This window comes from Pseudorca crassidens, chromosome 17, assembly GCF_039906515.1.
Source record: "Pseudorca crassidens isolate mPseCra1 chromosome 17, mPseCra1.hap1, whole genome shotgun sequence".
NCBI lineage: Eukaryota > Metazoa > Chordata > Mammalia > Artiodactyla > Delphinidae > Pseudorca > Pseudorca crassidens.
Genome location: NC_090312.1, coordinates 72,984,997 through 73,008,813, shown reverse-complemented (window position 1 = coordinate 73,008,813; position 23,817 = coordinate 72,984,997). Strand labels below are relative to the sequence as shown.

At 34.5% G+C, this 23,817-nt stretch overlaps 1 protein-coding gene across 7 annotated transcripts in view; it reads left to right on the top strand.

Annotated features, from left to right (window-relative positions):
- The window catches only part of CSPP1 (centrosome and spindle pole associated protein 1), a 195,164-nt gene that overhangs the window by 97,563 nt on the left and 73,784 nt on the right, over positions 1-23,817 (top strand). For 3 of the 7 annotated variants that reach the window (XM_067712141.1, XM_067712140.1, XM_067712144.1), the window contains exons 4-10: positions 5,353-5,456; positions 6,482-6,505; positions 10,272-10,352; positions 11,630-11,710; positions 12,703-13,145; positions 19,694-19,792; positions 20,934-21,004. In XM_067712141.1, coding sequence (XP_067568242.1) covers positions 5,353-5,456; positions 6,482-6,505; positions 10,272-10,352; positions 11,630-11,710; positions 12,703-13,145; positions 19,694-19,792; positions 20,934-21,004 — 903 coding nt within the window. The remainder of the gene's footprint in view (positions 1-5,352; positions 5,457-6,481; positions 6,506-10,271; positions 10,353-11,629; positions 11,711-12,702; positions 13,146-19,693; positions 19,793-20,933; positions 21,005-23,817) is intronic. The other 4 variants (XM_067712142.1, XM_067712143.1, XM_067712145.1 and 1 more) reach the window with 4 other exon arrangements.

Here is a 23,817-nt window from a genome sequence, read left to right as displayed (position 1 = left end):
TCCAATTACATGTTTGATCTTTTTGGTGTGGCCAGTCCCCATTTGTGTCATCTCTTTGGCATAAACTATCTAGGGGCTTGTGAGTCACCTTATTAGTATCAACTAAGAGGTATGTTCTGGGGACCTATCATGAGTAACAAAGACACTCTCATCACTCAGAAAGTTCCAGGAATTTAGAAGTTACCTCCCAGAAACCAGAGACAGAGGCTAGCCAGATTCTTTATTATATACAGCATGTACGTGGTTTAGTCCGTATAAGCTGATGAAATGGTGTCCTTGATAAGGAGTTTGTTAGAATAACTAAGATTTAATGAAATTATGAAAGAATCAGCTGAAAATGATCTGTAAAAGCAAATGATATCTTCCATCTCTCTAAATCATTTCTAGGCATAATATTTGTGGTTCTTTTATTTAAAAAATTCTTAGACGTCTCTTACTTAGCTCATTTTCATGTTTAATAACAATTATTGAAGAGAAATGCTTACATTAATCTTTTAAGTTTAGTTCAGTCATACCTCAGTTAAAGATCATCTCCTAATCCTTTCTCTTCTTTAGAGAAGTTGAACATTTTCCCTTAGACTGGTTGAGCATTATTCTTTTGATTTTGATGTGTTATATCCTGGAAGACATTTTTAATAAATGAAATAATGCAGTTAATACTTCCAACATTTTTTCATACATAAATATATTTTGACCCAACATTCATAGATTTTCTGCAATGCTTTTGAAATGTAGTTCCTGGCTCAGTGACAAGGATGAGAGCATTACTGTATTTGGGGTTTTTCCCCCTGTATTTTCCATTAAAGAAATAAAGGAAAACATGAACATGGTAAAAAATTACAAAGAACAGAGAAGTATATAGCCTGAGAATTGGTGATCCTCCCAACCTTGTCCTCTATTCTCTCTTGTTAAGCAGTTTCTTGTGTACAGTTTTATGACTATACTGTGCACACATGTATATAGCCCTCTCTTCTCTTTCTGTATATGGTAGCATAGGTCGTGTTGTGCGTTTGAAGATACCACTTTTGTGACGTATAGTATAGGGTTGTGACCATGACCTCTTGAGACTAAAAAGCAACTTAATGCATCTGTTGAGAGACCTGGAGCAGCTACTGTCTGCTGCTAAGGTTTCCACTACAGGCTGGCTGTTGGCTACTGTCTGGAACTTAGCTTGTAAATCGTTTCCTACACCTATAGAAAGAGTGGCTCATTGTGCCTAAACTGTTTGTACAAACCACATGGTTTATGCAGAATACCTGCTTTCTGTCTGCAGAGTCTGGAATTTTGGTCCGTACTAGGAAGAGGGTGCCTAGGTGACCAGCTCCCATTAAAAACCTTGGGCACTGAGTAATGAGCTTCCCTGGTAAACAACACTTCACGTGTGTTGTCACAACTTGTTGCTACAGGAATTAAGCGTGTCCTGTGTGATTCCACTGGGGAAGAACTCTTGGAAGTTTGCACCTAGTTTCCTCTGGACTTCGCCCCATGTACCTTTTCCCTTTGTTAATTTTGCTCTATAATCTTTCATGGTAATAAGCCATAATTGTGAGTATAATGACTTCTGTGTCCTGTGAGTCCTATCAAATCACCAAGCCTGGGGATGGCTTTGAAGACTACCAACACAATCCTTTTCAGTCTTTTTTTTTTTTTTTTCTGGTTCCTTTTTAGCTCCCTCACCTCTAAACTTTGGACTACAGAATCCATCTTTAACGTTTGTATTCCCTAGGTATTTTTAATCCATCCACCGTTTCTAGGCAATATCTCTCACTCATATCAAAATGCCATTGATCAGCCCTCCAGCCTCCAGAATGCACTAGATTTATTTTAGCTTTCATGCTCTGAAGTCATGTTTTGTAAATCTGCAAGCAAAAAATGACAAATTATCTAAGTAAGAAAAAAGATTTTATTCTTGTTACTAGAAATTATTTGGTATGATTTTTAAAAATTCATTTTAAATACAATTATGCTCATGGAGACTTGGAAAAGAAAGAATTATAAGGAAGGAAAATTACATTGTTGTAATTTTAAAAAAATACCAGAAAAAGATTAAAAAAATAGTATCAGAAAAGAAGCAACAGCAGAATTTCCCATTGCAGAGTCACTCTAGAGTTGAGACTAAGCTAAAAAATTACAGTTAATATAAAGATTTTGGAAAATAGACAAAAGGAAATTGTTGTTTTTACTGATTTTTAGTTGTACTTTTAATTGTCATTCCTTGTAGCATATCTAGTCTTAGGTTTCTCTTATTACAAACTAAATCCCAGACATTCTACCTCTTTGCTTCAGTTTGTACAAGTCAAATGGATCCTTTGTAATAATGTCTTTATAGCTGAAGTTTGAGTACAATGTTCTCCTCAAAGTAGCTGCATCTGTTAAGTCACCTGCTTAGGGAAAGGCTTATTATTATTTCCTATATTTTGTCCTTTGATTATTTTTACTTAATACTTTATCATGGTAATATAATAATGAAAAGAAGAAACTGTTTCATGGTAATTTGTAAACTATTTATTATGAGTGCTATGTTAGAAGGTAAATTAATTTTAAAAAGATTATACACTGTAGTTTTAAATATTTAACCCACAGCCACTATGGAAACCAAATACTTCTAATCGCTGTAGTTCTGAAACATAATGTTAACTTAGAGTCACTGATGTTGTTCTTGGTGAAGTGGCATCACTTCAAATGACCCTAAGATGACACTAATGCTTTACTTGCCACTAGAACCATGAGAAGACAACTGCTCTGAAAAGGTAAGTCTCACCATATTTCTCAGCTCATTAAGTCAGTTAGGATGTCATTGAACAGAACATTTAAATTGTTCCATATAGTTCTTAATTTTATTTCTATGACCTACGTCTAATACCATAAAATATTGGTACCAAATGACAAAAATAAGAATTAAAAAGTTAGTATTTTCTGTTGCCTAAACCTTCAATTAATAAAATTATAAATAATTCCGAAGGCATTATGTATTCTTACTGTGTTTTAAGACAATTATTACAAATACTATTTGAATCAATAGTAAAAAGCAAATACTCATGATAAATAAAATTGAACTTCGTATGAACGATAATTATAGGTGAAAATGAACCAGATTTTTCTTTCTTTTCTTCTGCATAAATCCACCAAGCAGAGCTGAAAATCAGCAGTAAAAGCCACCTTAAATACATGACTTAAAAAGCTGTAAATTACTTGTTCCGCCGAGTAGGAAAGCTGAGCATATTGCAGGGTGCATCACCCTTGTAGCATTGTTTTCTTTTCCCCTTTGACACAATAGAGCATCCACTGTGATCCTGTATAACGAGAGATGCGTAACTCTGGTTACTAGTTATTACACTTACTTTTTCTATACAATCAGACCACTAGAAGCAGAAATGAAATACTAAGAATAGTGTTCTTTCTCTATTCTTCCTCTTACTCACGCATGCATTCATATATTCTTTTACACGTTTATTCAGTGAACATTTTTTGAGTACAAGTTGTGTGCCAGGAATTATAAAATTGAATAAACATGGACCTTGCCTTCATTGATTTTATAGTTTAATTTCATATATGATACTCCATTCTGAATGTGAGAATCAAACCATTTTTCTCTTTAGGCTTGAATTCTGTATCTTTAAAAATAAGGTTTTTAAATTTCCTTTGTGAAGAAAGAATGCCTTTCTAGGATGATTTAAAGTTCCAACCATATGGAATGCTTTAGATTCTTTTGGAAGAGAGTTGGGAGCATGAGTGAGAGGTGTCTCTAAGGAATCCTCTGTTATACCCTCTGTCATCAGGAGTTAAGCAGGCCAAAAGTGTTTATGAAGAGAATTCAGGTGTTTATGGTAGAAAGGGGAATTTAGTATTGTATAAAATAGACATCCATTTATATTTATACTACTTTGGCATTTTTGCCCCTGAAATATTTTAGTGATATAATAAAGCAGTGATATGACACAGTCATGATAAGTTTCCATCATTTAGCTGCATTGTGAGGAATAAGGCACAAAAAATGGTAATATCCTTATTGGTTTGTTACCTACAGTCAGTTGTTTCATCTATATTTCTTGTAGCTGACTCTTTAAGGAAACTTTTTATTTTGTTCAGAAATAATATTTTATACTATAGTATTGCATAGTGGGACTAAAACAAGCGAGAGGGGCTTCACAAATCGAAATACTCATCTGATACCTGTGCTTCTTGATATAACATTTTACTATTAAAAATAATTAAAAGTATGTAATTTGATTTTAACAGTTTTATTGAAATATAATTTATATAACATAAACTTTACCCATTTAAATTGTACAATTCAGTTGTTTTCAGTGTATTTACAAGTTGTGCAGCCATCACTGTTGTCATCACCCCAAAATATAATTTGATTTTTAAACTCTTGAATAAGGAAACCCTACTCAAAATGGAAGTTTTTCTTAAAAAACTAAGATTCTTTTACAGAGTTTCTGTTGGGATTATGAAAAAACTCTGGAAATGGTTAATGGTGGTAGTTGCACATTTTGAATGTACTTAATGCCAGTGAATTGTATGCTTGAAAATGGTTAAAATGGTAAATCTTATATCATGTACGTTTTATCACAATAAAAGTTAATATCCATTTATATGAAATCAGAATTGGTGGCTTAACTTTAAAAGTTTTTGGAAATTTCAGCCTAAGCCATGCAAGGCTCTAACAGTTTTTTTCAAACATGTTGTATTCAGTACCCTGTGATAAACCATAATGGAAAGGAATATGAAAAAGTATATATATGTATAACCGAATCACTTTGCTGTACAGCAGAAATTAACACAACATTGTAAATCAAGTATACTTCAGTAAAATTTTAAAAATTATAACACGGATATCCTTATAAGTTAAAAAATCACATTATTAATTTTCACAGACTGAAAAACAGACATTAAGTTTGTAGGTATTTTAAAAGAAATTTCAATAGAATTAAATGAAGAAGTAAAGGTAATTGGCTTTTCTCTAATTTTGTTTGCAAGATGGCAAACAATGCAGAACCATTTATCTAAAGGGGAAGAAGTAAATATAACACACGCACACTGTAATAGAAAGATATCTTTTTACAGATATATAAAAGTCTCTGGAAGGAAACACAGACACAGCAATGTTGGTTGTTTTGGGCAGGAGAACTGGGTGGCAGGGGTTCATGGGAGGGAGGGATATTTTCCATTATGTGAATGTATTACCTATTGAAACATTTCAAATGAAAAATTTATTATCCTGATCCAAATTCTCAGAATCAACATGACCGTGTTCCTTCCTACTGTGCTTTGTTACAGGAGATTGTATTAAAATTGAGATTGGGTTGAAAATGAGCTACATTGCTTAAGAAGTTGTTTTCTTTCTAGGAATTGATTATGGATTAAGTTTACCACTTGGGGAAGACTATGAACGGAAGAAACATAAACTGAAAGAAGAATTGCGGCAAGATTACAGACGCTATCTTACTCAGGTAATGAGTTCTACTAACTAGTTTTATGCTTCAGAATTTACCTCCTAAATTTGTTTTCCTAAGGTTTTAGTCATATGCATTAATTTTTAGGTTTTTAATGGTATCTAGCAATGGGTATTGTAGCAAAAGTTAAGTGATACATATACACATACACATTGATAGAGAAAAAACGGTGCTGAGAACTGGTGCCATGGAATAACAGACTCTTGACCTTTTAAGTAGGGCAGTGGGTTCCAGTTGTACATGAGATTGTAAATTCTTTTTGTTCATGTTTTGTGTCAAGTTGTCATGGTTTAAAATATCCTGGTTATGATTTCCTACTACTCTCCTCTGCTCAGCCATGTATTAATATGACATGTGGAGTTCTAGTTGCTAATTATTTTCCTATGAGCTAAGCTTATAAAACTTCCTTCAGCATATTTCCTTAACCACAAGTCTTTGCTTTATAGTTTAATCTATTTACTTTATAGTTTAATCCATTTGCTTAGTGGAACTCTTGTTTTAAGTATATTTTGTTAAATTATATAATAGCTAAACTAATGATTTATTGTAAGTTTTTTTTATTTTTAAACATCTTTATTGGAGTATAATTGCTTTACAATGGTGTGTTAGTTTCTGCTTTATAACAAAGTGAATCAGCTATACATATAGATATATCCCCATATATCCTCCCTCTTGTGTCTCCCTCCCACCCTCCCTATTCCACCCCTCTAGGTGGTCACAAAGCACCGAGCTAATCTCTCTGTGCTATGTGGCTGCTTCCCACTAGCTAGCTATTTTACATTTAGTAGTGTGTATATGTCCATGCCACTTATTGTAAGTTTTAAAATGCAGTTTACTTACTAGGCTATAAATGTATCTAAACAGTCATGATGTTTCGAGTCATCCCAAGATATTCTTTAGTTTTTTCTACTTTATAATGTTTATTCCAAATGTATAAATGGTCTCTTATTTATTCTGATTTGTACATAGAGAGAAAGGACTTTGAATACATTTTACCAATGGTTTGTTTCCCTTGACTTTAGGGTATTACACAAGCAAAAAGAAAGGTAGGGCTGCCTGCAAAATGCTCTCCTTTAATTGTTTTGTTTTGTTTTAGATCGAGTAGCTTGTAATCATTTGCATTTATGATATTGTTGTATTCAAACTAAGAAGAAAAATAGCTCTGTTTGTGATTCAGAGACTTTTGAATGGCACCATTTTGGTTTCTTGCTTTTAGCAAAATGACATTCTGTAGATTATAAGTTTCCATTAATACAATCAAGTATTCTTTTTGATTCCTGCTTTGCATTTGTTTTTGTTGCTTTCTTATTCATCTTTTAGAAATACTCAGCAGCTATTGTAAGTCCATTTGTTTTCAGCATGCTAGTTTTTGTTCTTCAGGATAATTATAATTGTGCTAATCACATTAAGATTAATAAAATAATGGAATATTCAGGATATTCTAAGATATTTTTGAACTGTGTGCTGTCAGTCTGGATTACTCAATATTTTTGCACCCAAACTTGTGGATTACATTTGTAAATTTATATTGGAAAACAAAGAAAACGTTTTATAAAACTGTTTTTAAAATGAATCTTACACATCCATTCATCATACAACCAACACTTTCTAAACACTTATGAAGATAAATCTGGTATGAATCCTGTCTTCAGGGGGCTTAGCATCTAGTTGTAGAGATAACATTCATACAATTCAGAAAGTGGTAACTCTTAACAAGACAGATAAAATGATCAGGAAGGGGCTCAAGGTGTTATTTTGTAAGACATTATAGGGTAGGTAGAATTTGGATGTTCTAGAGGGTGAATATTTTAGAGGGTGAGGAGAGGAAGCTTTTCAGATGGAGAGTAGTAGAATGAAGAAGGACTTGGAGGGCAGACTTTAGTTGTGTATGTATGAGACATATTAGCTTTACCAGCCTGACTGAGTTACAGTAGATGTTTTTTTTTTTTTGAGAGTAGTAAGATATAATGATGTAGGTAGATAGAATAGGATAGATTAGAAGGCAGTAGATTTTTAACTTGATCTGTATGATAGTTGTGAACCATTATATCTGCTTGAGCAGCTTGTGAGGAGCTTGATAAATTTGCTTTTGGATAGTTAGTTCTTCATGTTAGACACTGTTATTGTCTTAAATTACTGCTATAGATTAAAAAAAAATATTTATTTATTTATTTGGCTGAGCTGAGTCTTAGTTGCAGCATGCGGGATCTTCATTGTGGCATGCTAACTCTTAGTTGTGGCATGTGGGATCTAGTTCCCTGACCAGGGATTGAACCTGGGGTCCCTGCACTGGGAGCGCGGAATCTTAGCCACTGGACCAGCAGGGAAGTCCCAGATTTTTGACTGATCTCCTTGCACTGATTTTCATTGCATTCTCCATGCTACTTTCCAGAATGATCCTGTTCTTACTGATTTAAATACTTCAGTGTCTCCTCACTGCCTTCAGGATAAAAATCCAAATTCCTTAGCTGTGACACATGAAGTCTTTCATGTTCCAGCCTGCCTCCCTGGCCTTGTGCCTCATTATCCTCTCCCCTTCCCTACTGCTACTTATTGGGTGGAGTTTTCCTCTGATAGCTACTATTTTCACTTGTGGGTTTTACATTACTTTATAGATACAAGATGTTAAAAAAGAATGGCAGTGGGAGGTATAAGAAGAAATTGCCTTTATGAAGCACAAATCTTTAAATTCAAAGGGATGTGAAGGAGTTTTTGGTGTTGGATTGTTAAGAATATGGTTGTGGTAGAGGAACAGTCGTTTCTTAATATGACAGAGACAGTTTTTGGTTGACATCTGAGAAGGCAGGAGTGGAGAGGAAAGCAAGGGAAAAAGAAAATTCCATAGGACATGGGGAGGTGGCTGCAGTAGCTTCCTTGATCCCTGGAATATGTACAGTTTACAAGTCTCATTCTTTCTGGATTTCTTGTGGCTTCCAGACTTTTGGTTTGCATGGGTATTTAAATTAAAAAGTGATCAAATCTTAAAATTTTGCCAAGAAGAGCCACTAAAACAAATAACTACCATCTTCTTTCTAGTTTTTAGAATAAAAGACACTTGACCATCTAACAACACACAAAGAACTCAGGAGAAGTTTTTAAACTGAATCAGTAAATTTATATTTCTAGCCCAGACCTCTCTCCTGAACCTCCAAGTCTTCTAGTTGGTGCCTATTTGACATTTTCACTTAGAAATCTAGTGGGTATCTTGTGTGGAACATGTCTAAAAGGGAACTGCAAATTTCCAGTTTTCCTACTCCCATTCCCTAAAAGCGTGTAATATCTGTAGCTTATTCTTTTTACTTTTTTATTTTTTGGTCATAGCACTTACCACCTTCTAACATACCATATAATTACTCTTCATTATGTTTATTATTTCTTGTCAATTTCACCTGCTGGAATGTAAGCTTCAGGAAGGCCAAGATCTTTTGTTCACTGATGAGTCCCAGATGTATTAAACAGTTTAGACATATTAGGCACTCAATATTTACTAAATTAATGAGTGAATGATAAAAATTCAGCATTTTGAAAAACTCACTGTATTGTCCTTATTGTTAATTTTTTTCATTTTATTGAAAAGTACAAACATTATCCTGGACCCATGTTGGGAGTGGGGAATTGCCTAATGAAGGAGTAAGGATGCAGTATCTCTGTATTTCCAAGATTGGAACTCTGAATGTGTTTTTTGGTACATGTATAACTCTACAAAGTGGCTAGGTTTACAGTGTACTTTGGTATATAGGGATCAAACTGACGCAGGGATCTAGTCATGTGACATATTGTTTTCTTGACAAATAAGCTTAGAATTTTGTATTACTAACTTTCAAATTAGCTTTTGTAGCACAACTTATTTGTAAATTCAGATTTAACGAAACTTTATTAATCAGTTTTATTAATTACTTTGTTCCTGTAATGTTTTGAATGTAACTCTATTGTAGTACATTATATTGTAGTTATTTGTTTCCATGTTTGTTTCTTCAACTGAATTTTAAATCTCTTAAGTATAGGGAACGTATGTTTATGGTTGTCTCCCTACTACCTATAAAAGTAACTGGAAGGTATTAGATAGTCAGTAATTGCTTGTTTTATTAATAAATAAAAGACATGAAATTAGGTTAATAAGTATTGATTGATTTAATCCTCATAACCTAGTGATGTAGGTGCCATTATTCCTGTTCTACAAAGAAACGGAGGCAGAGAAGTTAAGTAGCTTATCCAGATTATATGACTACTAAGGAACAGTACCAGAAAGTTGGTTGTTGTGTATATTTTTTACAAATCCCTTGTGTTTGTTTTACAGTGTTCAAAGAGATTTTACATTTCTTTATCCTCCTTGATCCTATACCAGCTCTGGTAAGGCAGAGCAGATACCATTCTCATTTTACAGAAGAAGAAAGTCTGGGTCAGGGAGGTTAAGTGACTTGCTCAGTGTTGCACAACTGAGAAATGCTGGGGCTGGTCTTAGAGCCCAGGTCTTTGGATTCCTAGTCTGATGCTCTGTCCGCCACACTGTGTTACCTAAATGCTTAATGAGCAAGAATGGAGAGGCACATAGAGAAATAATGTTTGTAGTTTATGTCTTCTGGCATTTAAATAGATATCCACTAATATAATTATAGGGAAATTAGAAAATTCTCTTTTTTTTCTAATTACTTCTGGTATAGTCTCTATACATTTGTAGTTTCTATTTTCATCTCCATTTCATTCTGTTGGGCTGTATAATGTAATAATTTAGAATATAGAATGTAAAGACATTTATGAAACATTTTATAAAGGCAATTAGGTAATATTTTTTTTTAATATGTACATATACAGAAAAATTTTCTATCCACGAGTGAAACAGATCCATCTTCTCTGGGAGTTTCTCTTCCTATTGGTGAGAGGTTATCTGCCAAGGTAGGTCGATAGGAGTAGTAATTGTTGGTAGCAGTTTTATGAGGCATCAAAATCATGAAAGAACATACTCTTGATTTAAATGCAAACAAGATTACATCATATCCCGTACTTGATTTTTTCAAAATGTGTGGAGTCTCCAGTGCTGTTGAAACAAGGTTTTTTGAATGTTACATTTGTAGCCATGTAATATGATATATTTCTTTAATATAATGATTAACTGAATATTCAGAATTCGGTTTTTTTCAGCATTGGTTTCTAAGCTATAAAGTTCATGCTATATGACACAATTATCAGTGAGATGAGCGGATGAGAGAGTATACTGAGCTTTTATGTAGGTGACATCTGGGGCTATTTGAATGTGTGTTCCCATCACAAATACATGTACATAATCTGAACAGGGCATAGTGATTAAGCACTGTACACCTCTTGTAGAGACTCAAATTCCCAAGCTAGATCACAGTCATGACACCGTATGTAAGACAAATGGACAGTTAAGTTTCAAAAGACAGCCTCGCTCTTTTAATACTTTTTTTTTTTAGATTGTTTCAATGATGTTGAAGGTATTAGGGCTTAAGAACATTTACTAATGCAACATGTTTGTATTTCAACAGAACATTTACGTTATAATATTTTACCTTTTTATGTTTAAAATATAACAAGGATATTTCCTTAAACTTGGAAAAAAAATGGTTAGAAGCAGGTCTTTCAGGAGTGGGGTGGGGGACTGGAGGCAAGAGATGTCCCTGAGAAGGAAAGTAGGACAGTAACCTGGTCAGATCTTGGAAACATGCTAATGATAGACCTCCTGGCAAACGCATTCATATACTTACTAGTGGGAGAGATTTATTTACGAATGCTTTTGGAAGAGTGCACCTGGATTGTCTAGGATTGATGTTGGTAAACAAACCTAGAATTCAGGGACTTACAGGGCATGGCTCCTAGGAAGGTATCATCTAAGCCAGGTAACTACTGGCATATAAAATGGAGGTGTTTCATAATCAAAGCCACTCCCTTAGTATTAGAGACCTCATGTGCTAATCTGGACTTAAGCATGTAGTAAATCTTATTTTAATGTGGCAAGAATGGACGTGGGGAATTGCATTGGTGGTCTCGGACCTCTTCCTGCTTCTCCTGTGCCTTACAGCTACTTCTGTCCTTGAAAATATTAGTAAAGCTTGATTCTGGGTAAGATCTCTGATTTGTATGAATCTGATTTGACATTAGGTACTTTTTCCTGATGTTGAAGTTAACGTTGCCTTTTGGTTTTCTATTTGAAGGAAAGGTTGAAACTTGAACGCAACAAAGAATACAATCAATTTCTCAGGGATAAGGAAGAATCCACGGAAAAGTTCAGACAGGTAGGAAAGAGTACTGAGGTAGGTTTTGCTTTTAAAGTAAAGCTTTAACACCACAGGTTGAATATTTGTCCTTACTTGAAAATATTTTTATATTATTAGACATTTCACTTAGTTTTCATATAAATATTTAAAAAGTTAAGCCAAATTGAACCAAACACAGGACATTTAAATTTTGAATTTTGTAAATGGTTTTATCTCATATTGAAGAACTTACCCCACTTTTTTTTTTTTTTTTTTTTTTTTTTTTTGCGGTATGTGTGCCTCTCACTGTTGTGGCCTCTCCCGTTGCGGAGCACAGGCTCCGGACGCGCAGGCTCAACAGCCATGGCTCACGGGGCTAGCCGCTCCGTGGCATGTGGAATCTTCCCAGACCAGGGCACGAACGCATGTCCCCTGCATCGGCAGGTGGGCTCTTAATCACTGTGCCACCAGGGAAGCCCGAACTTACCCTACTTTTTAACTTCATGGAGGAGATTTAATTTTAGAGATTGGTTTTAAGTGACGTTTGTTTATTTTTAAATGATTTTTTTATATTGACAATTTCTAGCAATGTGTGTGGTGTTTATATATATATATATATATATTTTTTTTTTTTTTTTAACCCAAATTTAAGGGTGGTTGATGTTACTAGGGCCAAAAAAATTTACTACCTTCTATATTCTTTGTGTTGAGAAGGAATTTAATGTGAAATATTTTGAAGCAATATTTAACTGCCAAAATATGCCTAATATCTCCCTGGCATAGTTTATCCTCTCTTTTTGTAGCCATCTATCCATATTACTGTTACCTATTTATTTGGTATTTATTAAGTTTTATTAAAGGATAACACTTCCTTGAAGGTTTTTTTCCCTAAAGATAAGATGTTTCTTATGGGTGATTAAGCTTTAGAGTTGAGACAGTAAATAGATGAAGATCATTTGAGAGTTTAATTGCCTTTTAAGAAATAGCATCTCTTTAAGATCTTTTTCTTCTTCTTTTTTTTAATTGGCCAGCACAAGAATCAAAGAAGTAAAAAACCTATTAGTCAGGTTAAACCTGATTTACCTTCACAAATGCAGTCATCTTGGGAAAATTCAGAGGGTCCTAGGAAAGATGTCTTAACTCCTTCAGAGGCATACGAAGAGCTTCTAAACCAAAGACGACTAGAAGAGGACAGATACCGAAAACTAGATGATGAAATTGAATTAAGGAATAATAGAAGAGTCATTAAAAAAACTAATGAAGAAGTGGGCATTTCCAATAAAAAACATCAGAGGTTTGTCAGCAAGACTGACATTCCAGATAGAAGATTTCACAGGTTTAATGAGGATCGTGCTTTTGATAAACAGTATTATAGACCAGGCCAAGATCCTGAAGTAAGTGAAGAAATGGACGAGAGGTTTAGATATGAAAGTGATTTTGATAGAAGACTTTTGAGAGTGTATACAAATGACAGGTATTTACAACTTCATTTTTATCTTCTTTATTTGCTTAATATTATTCTTGTTACTTTTTATCATTATGTTAAGGAGACACAGTTTCATTTGATTTACATGATGCTTCAGTTTTAAGTTACACCATAATTTTATGTGCCACTGTAGGAACAAAGAAAACAACCCAAGATGGGGAGAAAGGGGCCCCATTAAAAAGCTGGGACACTGAAAGGCTACAACCTTTATATAAACTTAAATGGGAAATAGACTTTCCCACAGAAAAAGACAGCAAAAAAACTTCCACTGTCAACCTTGGCACTGAGTGGAGGGAGTAAAAAGGAACTTCCCTGAGAATTTGAGCTGTAAGCCAGTACTGATTCAGGTTTTCAGTCTGAATTCATGCTGCCAGTACTGTACAAAACAATGCTGAGGTGAGAATTCAGAGTTATCTCATATCCATAGTGCCCCTAGGTGACTGGCAGGAGAAAAATAACTTCTCCCTGCAATACGTGACTTACAGCCAGGTCCAAGGCTCTCCTGGTTTCAGATGTTAAAATATGGGGGGGAAAAAAGACACCTTAAAACCGATGAAATACAGTTTATTCCTTTAATATTTCTATGCTCTAAGTACTTTTATCAACTTTTTTTGTTTTTAAGTTACTTATTGAATGTTTATTTTAGTGATATGGCACTAAGTTTTTTTGATCAGATTTTTAGATGCTTTTCAGTTCCTTTGCATGTTGTTTCTATGACACTATTTGTAATTTATTAATTGCTACAATGGGGTCTTATTAAGTCATTTGTCTTAATACTTAAAACTTGCTATATTTTAATCTAACTTTTGATTTGGAGATAAAAAATATGGTAGGATCTGATATTTTCATTGACTAGTTAACCTGTAGGGATTAAATATAAATGTTGAGCAGTTCATGGGACCTGTTTCATTCATTAGTCCAAATAGATTATTTTTGTAGTATTTTAGAAAATTTTCTGAGACATAATGCTACATGTTCATTATTCTAATTACTAAATAATCATACAAAGCCTTTGCAGTTCTTTGTCATCTACTCTTTATTCTTTAGTTATTACGTCCTGCTCATCCAATCTTTTTAATATTCACCCTGATTTAGGTAATTTGACTGAAGGATTAGAATTTTGTAATGCCCATTATAGTTTATCTCTGATTTGAATCTAATTGTACTTCAGAAAATGTTCTGAATTCTGTAACGTGTTATATTTGAAAATGTTTGTATCTGGAGGTAGTCAAAGGCTACCTGAACTCCAAGAAGTTTCAGTTAGGGAAATACAGATATTCTTGGACTCTTGGTACTGCCTTATTTGTACATGAGAACTTTTTTTTTCTTATGGTGTCAGTTTACCTTTAGAGTATAATGTAATGCATATCTTTTAAGTTTGGAATTTCAAAAAACTTATGATGGTTGTTGCTTTGTTTTTAATATATTTTAATATATTATTTTTGTAATTACACCCTGTGATAATTTTATACATGAGCTAACAAATCAATTTCAGCCTAATTATTTGAGAACAGCCTTATTTTCTTATGTATCCCATGAATGAAATGAACTGTTTCTATATATAATCTTCCCCAAGTAGTAGTTTAAGAATAGATTAAATATGTAGATGAGTGAGAATAATTCCTGTTATACATTTTAATGTTTTTACAATATTTCTTAAAAATGTAAATCATTATTATACATCTTGTTAATGTGTAAACTCTTACATCTCTAATTGTAAGGTTTTTCACATATGTCTCAGTGGCAGGTGAGGTTAAAATTGGATTTCTATATTTCAGATTTGGAGATTTCTAAAAGAAAAGATTTCACATTGAACATTAATTAGATTTATTTAGGAGGCAGAGTGGTTACTAGGAAAAATGACTTTACTTGTTAGTGAAATTTTTGAGACTAAAGAAATGTGTAACTTCATTTGATCTCTTGATTTAACTATTCTTAAAACAGTTGTTTCTTGGTATCCAAGGGGGATCGATTCCAGGATCCCTCATGGATATCAAAATCTTTGGATGCTCAAGTCCCTTATGTAAACTGGTGTAGTGTTTGTGTGTCATCTATGCACATCCTCCCTTATGCTTTAAATCATCTCTAGTTTACTTATAATATCTAATATAAATGCTCTGTAAATAGTTATAAGTGCTATATATTGATAAGTAGTTACCTGTGTGTGGGAAATTCAAGTTTTGCCTTTTGGAGCTTTCTGGAATTTATTCCCCCAAAATATTTTCTATACAAGATTGGTTGACTCCACGGATGCAGAACCTACAGATATGGAGGGCTGACTATATACTGAGAAGTACAAAATTTTTCTTCATTCTTCTAAATTTCCCGTGTTCTCTTTTTTCCTTCTAATAGTCAACATGTGATAAATTCTAGTTTTGATTTTTAGCAATTTTTGATTTTTAGGTTTTTGGTCTCAGTTCTTTTCTAATTACCCTATAAACTTTTCCATATATCATTATGTATTTATTAGTGAAATATTTTCCCCACTTTTGGAAGGATAAAGCCCAGGAATGATTTTACTTTCCTAAACTAATCATTAATCACTGGCAAGTGTTTTAAAATAGTTAACAGAATGGTTAGCACTTAGCTCAACAGTTGCATTCTGTGTGTGTGTGTGTGTGTGTGTGCGCGCGCGCGCGTGCCTGTGTGTATTGTTTGATACATATTTACCAATTTAAGTAAAGTTACAATGTTTTAGGAGCTTTCTAAAGTTGAATATAATAGTGTATCTTATAATACTTTGAAATTTATATGCTTTTAAAAAAGATAGTCATCCTAGTCTTTATTATTTAACTTGAACTGTAGAAGTTAATATATTACCTTATTATGTTTTACTTTATAACCAATGTTAATGAGTAAAAGAAATTTTTAGCCTTAAAGAATGCTGTTTTTTAAATTGTTTATGTGATTAATTCAGTTAGCACTTCCAGTCTGTTTTACTCTTGATATTTGTTAGTTTGTAATCTTGCTAGTTATGTAACAAAATTCTGAAATTCCACTCCATCTGAAATTAGAATCTGCGATAGAATTAGAATCTGACTCAGTAGATTGAGTGCTCGCTTACTTAGTGTAGGACATTCTAAGAAGTGTGCATGCTTAATATGTAAGGTATAAATGAGGAGAAATAGCTTATTAGAACATGAGTTATTTAACTTGATATTACTTTTTTTCTTGTAGTAGTTACTTTTCATTTATACTTGGAAGGACCATTTTTATATTAATTATTTTCCCCACTTTAAAGATGGGGTCAATATTAGAAAAACACTGTTATTGAATTAAAGTAATGTAAAAATTGGGAAAGAACAGAAAACACTGAGAAAAATGGTGACCAACATTTTAAAAAATTAATTAATTAATTAATTTAGGCTGTGTTGGGCCTTCGTTTCTGTGCATGGGCTTTCTCTAGTTGTGGCAAGTGGGGGCCACTCTTCACTGCGGTGCATGGGCCTCTCACTGTCGCGGCCTCTCTTGTTGTGAAGCACAAGCTCTAGACACGCAGGCTCAGTAGTTGTGGCTCATGGGCCTAGTTGCTCTGCGGCATGTGGGGTCCTCCCAGACCAGGGCTCGAACCCGTGTCCCCTGCATTGGCAGGCAGATTCTCAACCACCGTGCCACCAGGGAAGCCCCGTGACCAACATTTAACAGCTCAGTAGTTTTCTTTTAATTTCTATAGTTGAGAGTAACCCTAATAGCAGAATTCATTCACATTAGAGAAATTTTTACTATGAAACCAGGTGATGTAACCATTATGAATTGGATGATTTCTTTTAAGTAAGGAGGAATTTGATTCTTTCTCCCTGTAAGTTGTGTCAGGACCAACAGATGGTAAATATTTTATTTTTATAATATGTCATTCTTTTTTTTTTTTTTTTTTTTTTGCGGTACGCGGGCCTCTCACTTTTGTGGCCTCTCCCGCTGTGGAGCACAGGCTCCGGACGCGCAGGCTCAGCGGCCATGGCTCACAGGCCTAGCCGCTCCGCGGCATGTGGGATCTTCCCAGACCGGGGCACGAACCCATGTCCCCTGCATCGGCATACGGACTCTCAACCACTGCGCCACCAGGGAAGCCCTGTCATTCTTGATAGCATAAACATTGTAAATTTACTTCTGAAGTAGTTATTTTGATTCTGTGGTTTATTAATGAAAAAGATACATTATCATTTAGGAGTTGTTCATTCACATTTAAATTAGCTGAAAATACCTGTGGTTTTAAACAACTTGCTTTTCTTCTGTAAGAGTAATTTTTTTAAAGATAAACTTGTGTTAATTTTAAAAATTAATTAATTTTAAAATTTTTGGCTGTGTTGGGTCTTCGTTGCTGCACACGGGCTTTCTCTAGTTGCAGCGAGCGGGGACTCCTCTTTGTTGCGGTGTGCGGGCTTCTCATTGTGGTGGCTTCCTTTGTTGCAGAGCACGGGCTCTAGGCGCACGGGCTTCAGTAGTTGTGGCGCGTGAGCTCAGTAGTTGTGGCTCGCGGACTCTATAGAGTGCAGGCTCAGTAGTTGTGGCGCACGGGCCTCGTTACTCCACTGCATGTGGGATCTTCCTGGACTAGGGCTCGAACCCGTGTCCCCTGCATTGGCAGGCGGATGCTTAACCACTGCGCCGCCAGGGAAGTCCCTCATGTTAATTTTTAGAGTAAACTTGGCTTCTAGCCTATATCTGGTTTCTTTGGGCATTGAGATTTGAACCTAGTTAACTAGAATTACTGACCCATTTCTTCAAGGAAGTAGAAAAAGCTTTTTCCGTTTAACTAGCTTTACCTTTTTTATTGTTGGTAGGATGGTGAAACTATTTTACAATTATTTTATTCCCTCAGTCAAATCTGATTTGCTATGTGAAAGAAATAAATTCTTCCTTTTATGAGGTCTGTCCATTTCTGAAAAAACTTTCCTAGCATGTGCCAAAATTCTGGACTCCCTGAAGGAAAGCAGGTGTTCAGCATAAACTCTATTGCTTGTACCAACAGTTTAGGCACAGTGGGTCACTCTTACCAGTTCTGAGAATGGTGGACTCCTCCCAAAATCTATGTTCTCAGGTGCCAGCTAAGGGCCAGTCTTGCAAACAGGGCTTTCTAAGGGTAAGCAATCTCAGGCATGCTTTGTTTACTCTTTTCTACACATGTGTATTTATATAGATGCAGTATAAATAAATCTGGTTACCTGGCATTGTTAATTACAAATTTGAATTTAAGTTTATATTTACCTGTTCTTTAAGTGGTAGAAATAAGGAATGACACTAAACTGATGTGTCAGTTTAAAAGAGAGATTTGAGCACTTAGGCTTTAGATATAAAATCAGCTGTGTTTTGATAAATTGAAATAAGTTTGAAATTCTTTTTTGAAAGGGATTGGGGAGGATTCTGTTTTAGATATGGATAAAAAATGGAAGCCATTTATCTGTCATGCCACAGGTCATACATTATTAAGGTTACAGTTCTGGGTAGTCTTTTCTCCATAGGTGATATTGACAATATATGATAGAAACAAAGAGGATTTTATATGCTGGCTCTGTGGAGAGTGATAAGTGCCTTTTCTTCTAAAAATTGCTGTTTTTCTTAACGTGATAATTCAATTCACCTAAAATATTGAACAATACTGTAACAACCATATTTCTTACCAGTGGTCCTCATGAGAGACAATATAGTTTGTTAACTCAAGAGCCATGCAAAGAAATATGACTTATGAAATGCTGATTTTCATGGGTGCTGATAAATGTTGGTGTGAAAAGTCATGTTGGTTTCTCTGGTATGAGAAATTAAATTTTCCATGTTTGCCAAGTGGAAAAAAGATTAACTGAAAAACATTTAAAAGTTATTTTCTGAAAAGCATTCTTAAGAAATTAAAACAAATTCTAATCTTTCTTTTTGTTGTTCATGACCTTGTGAATAAAGTGAACTAACTTTCTACCCATGTTTATAATGTTCTGTATTCACCTATTGCTAATATTTAGTATTTCATGTGGTTTACAGTGTTAGCAAATGTTGTGGCTTGCTATATTTGATTTAATTTAATGGTAAGACTGCTGCTGTACTTTTAAGTTAAAAAGGTTTGTATATTCAGTGAAATAATTCCCAGAATCTATGAATTTTGATTAAAAAATGATCTCATTTTGAAATTTGACTATTATCTTCATGAGGGCTAGGACCATGTCCACATACCCAGTACCTAGATTAGTACTTGGCATGTAGTTGGTGCTCAGTAAATATTCTTTGAATAAGTGAATAATAAAAAAGTCTTATTAGTATTTGCATAGCTTTGATATTAAAAATTTCTAGAAGTTATATTGAAATAGTTTATAATAACCTCCCTTTGATTTAAAGACTAGTGAATCTAAACTCTTAGTGTCTCTTATTAACCAGCAGATCATACTTGAGTCAAATGTCATTTGAATTAATTTTAGAATGTATTTACAGTAAAACTTCATTGTAACACTTTGTTCCCTTTAATATTTCCAACATCAAATGTAAAAACACCAAAGAGATAAGAAAAGTCCACTGTATGTGGAACAAGCTCTGTAAGCTAATGTGTTTTTAAGGATGTACGGGAACAGACGAGGAAATGTGCCTCCTATGGAGTATGGTGGTGATGTCACAGAACAGTCAAACATACGGGTTTCATCTGCTGGAAATCAAAGGTATAGTATGTAATATAAATTCTGCCCTTCAGTCGTTGTACTGTAAAACAGCAACTGCTAAAACTGGCTTGCTGGAAAACTAGAAAGTTATAGTATGTTAACAGCCTCCCTTATTAGTGAGAAAGGAATTAGGGAGAAAGGGGGAGGGGAGAATTGTGTTACATGAAACTTTATGGTACTTTACAGCATTCTTCTGAAGAGCAAGTTTTGATTATAAAGTGTGCCAAGGTGTTCTGAGTCCCTATCGTTATAAAGTATATATATTTGTTTGAACTAATGAAAGGAGAAATAAGTGTATAATTTAATGGACTAAAAATCAATTTAAAATATCTTGGAGTTACAGAGATGACATAACTTGAAATAAATTGAAAATGTTCTTATGAGTTTTCTTTTCAAAACTTTGTTTTTGATTTTCAACATATTGAGTAGATAACATTTATGCTTACTTTGTAAAATTAGTACTCATACATAATTGTGTCATGTTGAAAAAAAGGAAATGATATGCATTTTATATTCATGTTCTCTTTCTGTAGTTTTTATCATTTTGGTGGCTTTATTGTGTTGTACGTAAGGATAAATGATTCCGAATTTATAGTGCATAATGAAGATAATATTGTCATGTGTCAGGAAAGGTGTCTATTTTCTTTGAAGAAAAGTAACACATAAAAATCCTTGAGATACAGAATTTGCTATTTGAGTCTAATTAATTAAATTTTCTTTGAGAGAGTTGTCTTTTTTTTTTCCTTGTTTCTTTCAAGGAAGGAGTTTTTTAGAGATGATATTCTTTTCAAAGTGCGGGTACAGATATCATCCTTCTTTTTTAGGATTTATTTATGTGTACTTATATTCATTTTCCTTACTTGGGTAACTGTTCTTAATGAAAAAGGGTTTTATTGGGAATCTATAGAGTTAGTGAAGCTGGCTGAAGAAAAAGGTCACATATTTATAGAGCCTGAATGCATTGGGTTCCCACTGTATAAAGAGATAAAATGCCATGATTTTACATTAACTTTAAAAACATATAACTATTATAGTGTCCATAGTACTTTGAAAGGCCAATAACTCATACCTGCATTTCACTCTAAATTTTTGTTTCCTGAAAATTATTTGGGTTTTAATTCTTTTTGTTTTTTGTTTTTAGCGCTCGAGACAATGAACCATCCAAACCTACTAATCGAGAGATGTGTAGTCCTTTTGCGGGGATGCTCTTTGGTATGTACAAAAACCTCCAGTTGATTAGACTTTTGTGGAGTGTTTTATAAAAGGTCTTCGTGAGAACTCAGTGTTGTAATTAATACCACTCTTACTAATAATAGAAAACATTTCTCTAGTGCTTACTTTGTGATAGGCACTATGCTAAACATTTAGCATATTATATAGCTATTATAATTATTTAGTGTATTATATAGCTCTGTGTATAATTTTAAAGCTAAAAAACTTTTATTTAGTGATGAACTTTCTATTGATGATAAATATTAATTTCAGTAAAATCTTTTAAATTCATATTTCACTTTGTCATAGTGTTGGCTATTTCTTTTTTTTTTAAATTAATTAATTAATTTATTTTTGGCTGTGTTGGGTCTTTGTTTCTGTGCGAGGGCTTTCTCCAGTTGCGGCGAGCGGGGGCCACTCTTCATCGCGGTGCGCAGGCCTCTCACTGTTGCGGCCTCTCCCGTTGGCAGACCACAGGCTCCAGACGCGCAGGCTCAGTAGCTGTGGCCCACGGGCTTAGTTGCTCCATGGCATGTGGGATCTTCCCAGACCAGGGCTCGAACCCATGTCCCCTGCATTGGCAGGCAGACTCCCAACCACTGCGCCACCAGGGAAGCCCTTGGCTATTTCTTATATTCTATTTTATATGTGATAATTTCTTTCTTCATTTTTTTTCTTCTTTAGCTAGCACAAAACTGCCTTACATTTCAGTTCCCCTGAACTAAACCTTTTTATCCTTTGATAAACATCCTTTCCCATGTTCTTTCCATGTAGTTTCTGAGAAAGCGTTTTGTTCAAATAATGATTATAATCCAGATTTTCTATTTATTTTGTCGGAAATGAAGGTCATCGCTTAAGATAAGCATGTTGATTTCCTATATTAACTTGTCACATTTAATTTGAGAAACAGTGTGAAGAGAGCATACTTCCTGTATGTAACTTTAAGTAGAAAAGTGGTCTCTTCTTTGTGTAAAACTATCAGAAAAAATTGCCTGAAATTTTGTTTCACTGAAGTATATGAAGAAATTAGATAATAGTTTAGATTCATTCAATCTAAAAGCAGTCAGGAATTTAAATTTTGGCTTAGAGATGTATAATTGCATGATATTCTCAGACTTTTGTTTCCTTGAAATGGCTATTATGAGAAAAATGGCATAACACCTAGAGTTTTATTCTAGTGTAATGTCTTTGAGTGAGAATTGACCAATTTAGCCTATCAATAAGTCAGAGTAAGGGCTTGCTTCTTATGATGTATTTTGTTAAACATGGTAAAAATTGGAGAAATGGCTTTCTGTGTTGAGAACGCTAGTGACAAATAATTTTATCAATAAATGGATTACCCTGATATTTTAAAGATGAATGGCATGAATTTATCATTAATGCAATCAGGAATTATAGATTAATGTTTGATAATAGAGTCATGTTTGGAATAGACTATTAAACTCTTTGTTAATTCAGTGATTTATCTCACGGTTGTATCTTTTTCCCCCAGCCTAGATTTGTGTGTCCCCTTAGGGAGCTTACTCTCTCCAGAGGCAGCACATTCCAACTTCACGTGGCTCTGATTGTTGAAGTATTCTCATTTCAATTGAACTGAAATTTGTCTTCCTATAATTTTGCCCCAAGGACCTTGTTTGGAGCCTTTTTGCTTTATTTAAAGAATTAGGACAGCTCACTGCTGAGAGCAAAAATAATATGGGGTTTCTAACAGAATCATGGGTCATTTAGAAGTATGTTTTAACATTTCCAAATACTTGGGGATTTTCCTGCCTTTTGACATTGACTGCTTGTTTAATTCCCTTATGGTCTGAGAAAATAATTTGTAAATTTCAATTATTTCAAATTTGAATTTTTTAAATGAAACTTTAAAAAGTGACTCAGAATATAGTCTTTCTTGGTGAATGTTTAATGTGTACTTGAAAGAGTGTGCATTGTGTGGTTGTTGAGTGTAGTGGTTTATAAATGTCAGTTAAGCCGATTGGTTGATAGTGATGTTCATGTTTTGTACATATTTAATGACTTTTAACTGTTCTTCTACCAGTTGTTTAGAGAGAAGTGTTAAATTCTCTGACTGTGGGGCCTGGAGAGATTTTCTCAGTGTTCCTGCACCTTCCTCAGTTTTTAGCAAGACCTGCCAGCCCCTGACAGAAGAGGTTGTCTCTCTTGCCACACTTTTCCTTCCTCAGCAGTAGATTGCTGTAGCAAAGCTGGCCCTGTGCATTTGGTTCTCAGAAATGAGTATCAGTGTTCCTGCCCCTCCTCAGAGTGGTAGCCAAACTCTCCTTTATGCCTGTGGAGGATCTTTTTTTTTTTAATAAATTTATTTATTTATTTTTTGGCTGTGTTGGGTCTTTGTTGCTGCGCACAGGCTTTCTCTAGTTGCAGCGAGTGGGGGCTACTCTTTGTTGTGGTGTGCTGGTTTCTCATTGCGGTGGCTTCTCTTGTTGTGGAGTATGGGCTCTAGGCACTCAGGCTTCAGTAGTTGTGGCGCACGGGCTTAGTTGCTCCGCGGCATGTGGGATCTTCCCAGGCCAGGGCTCAAACCCGTGTCCCTTGCTTTGGCAGGCGGATTCTTAACCACTGCACCACCAGGGAAGCCCTGTGGAGGATCTTATATGTGAGAATTTCCTGCTCTTCCCCTAACAGTAGCAGACCTTTCTATGAGTGCAGAATGCTGGGTCCAAGGTTTTCTGCCCTTCAACCAATAGATTACTTTATATGAGAGAAGAGTCTGGAATGTGGGCATTGGTTTTCTGTTGGTTTGTTTGTTTTGCCTCAGAATGGTGTCTTTTAGATGTCTTGCGTTGCCCCAT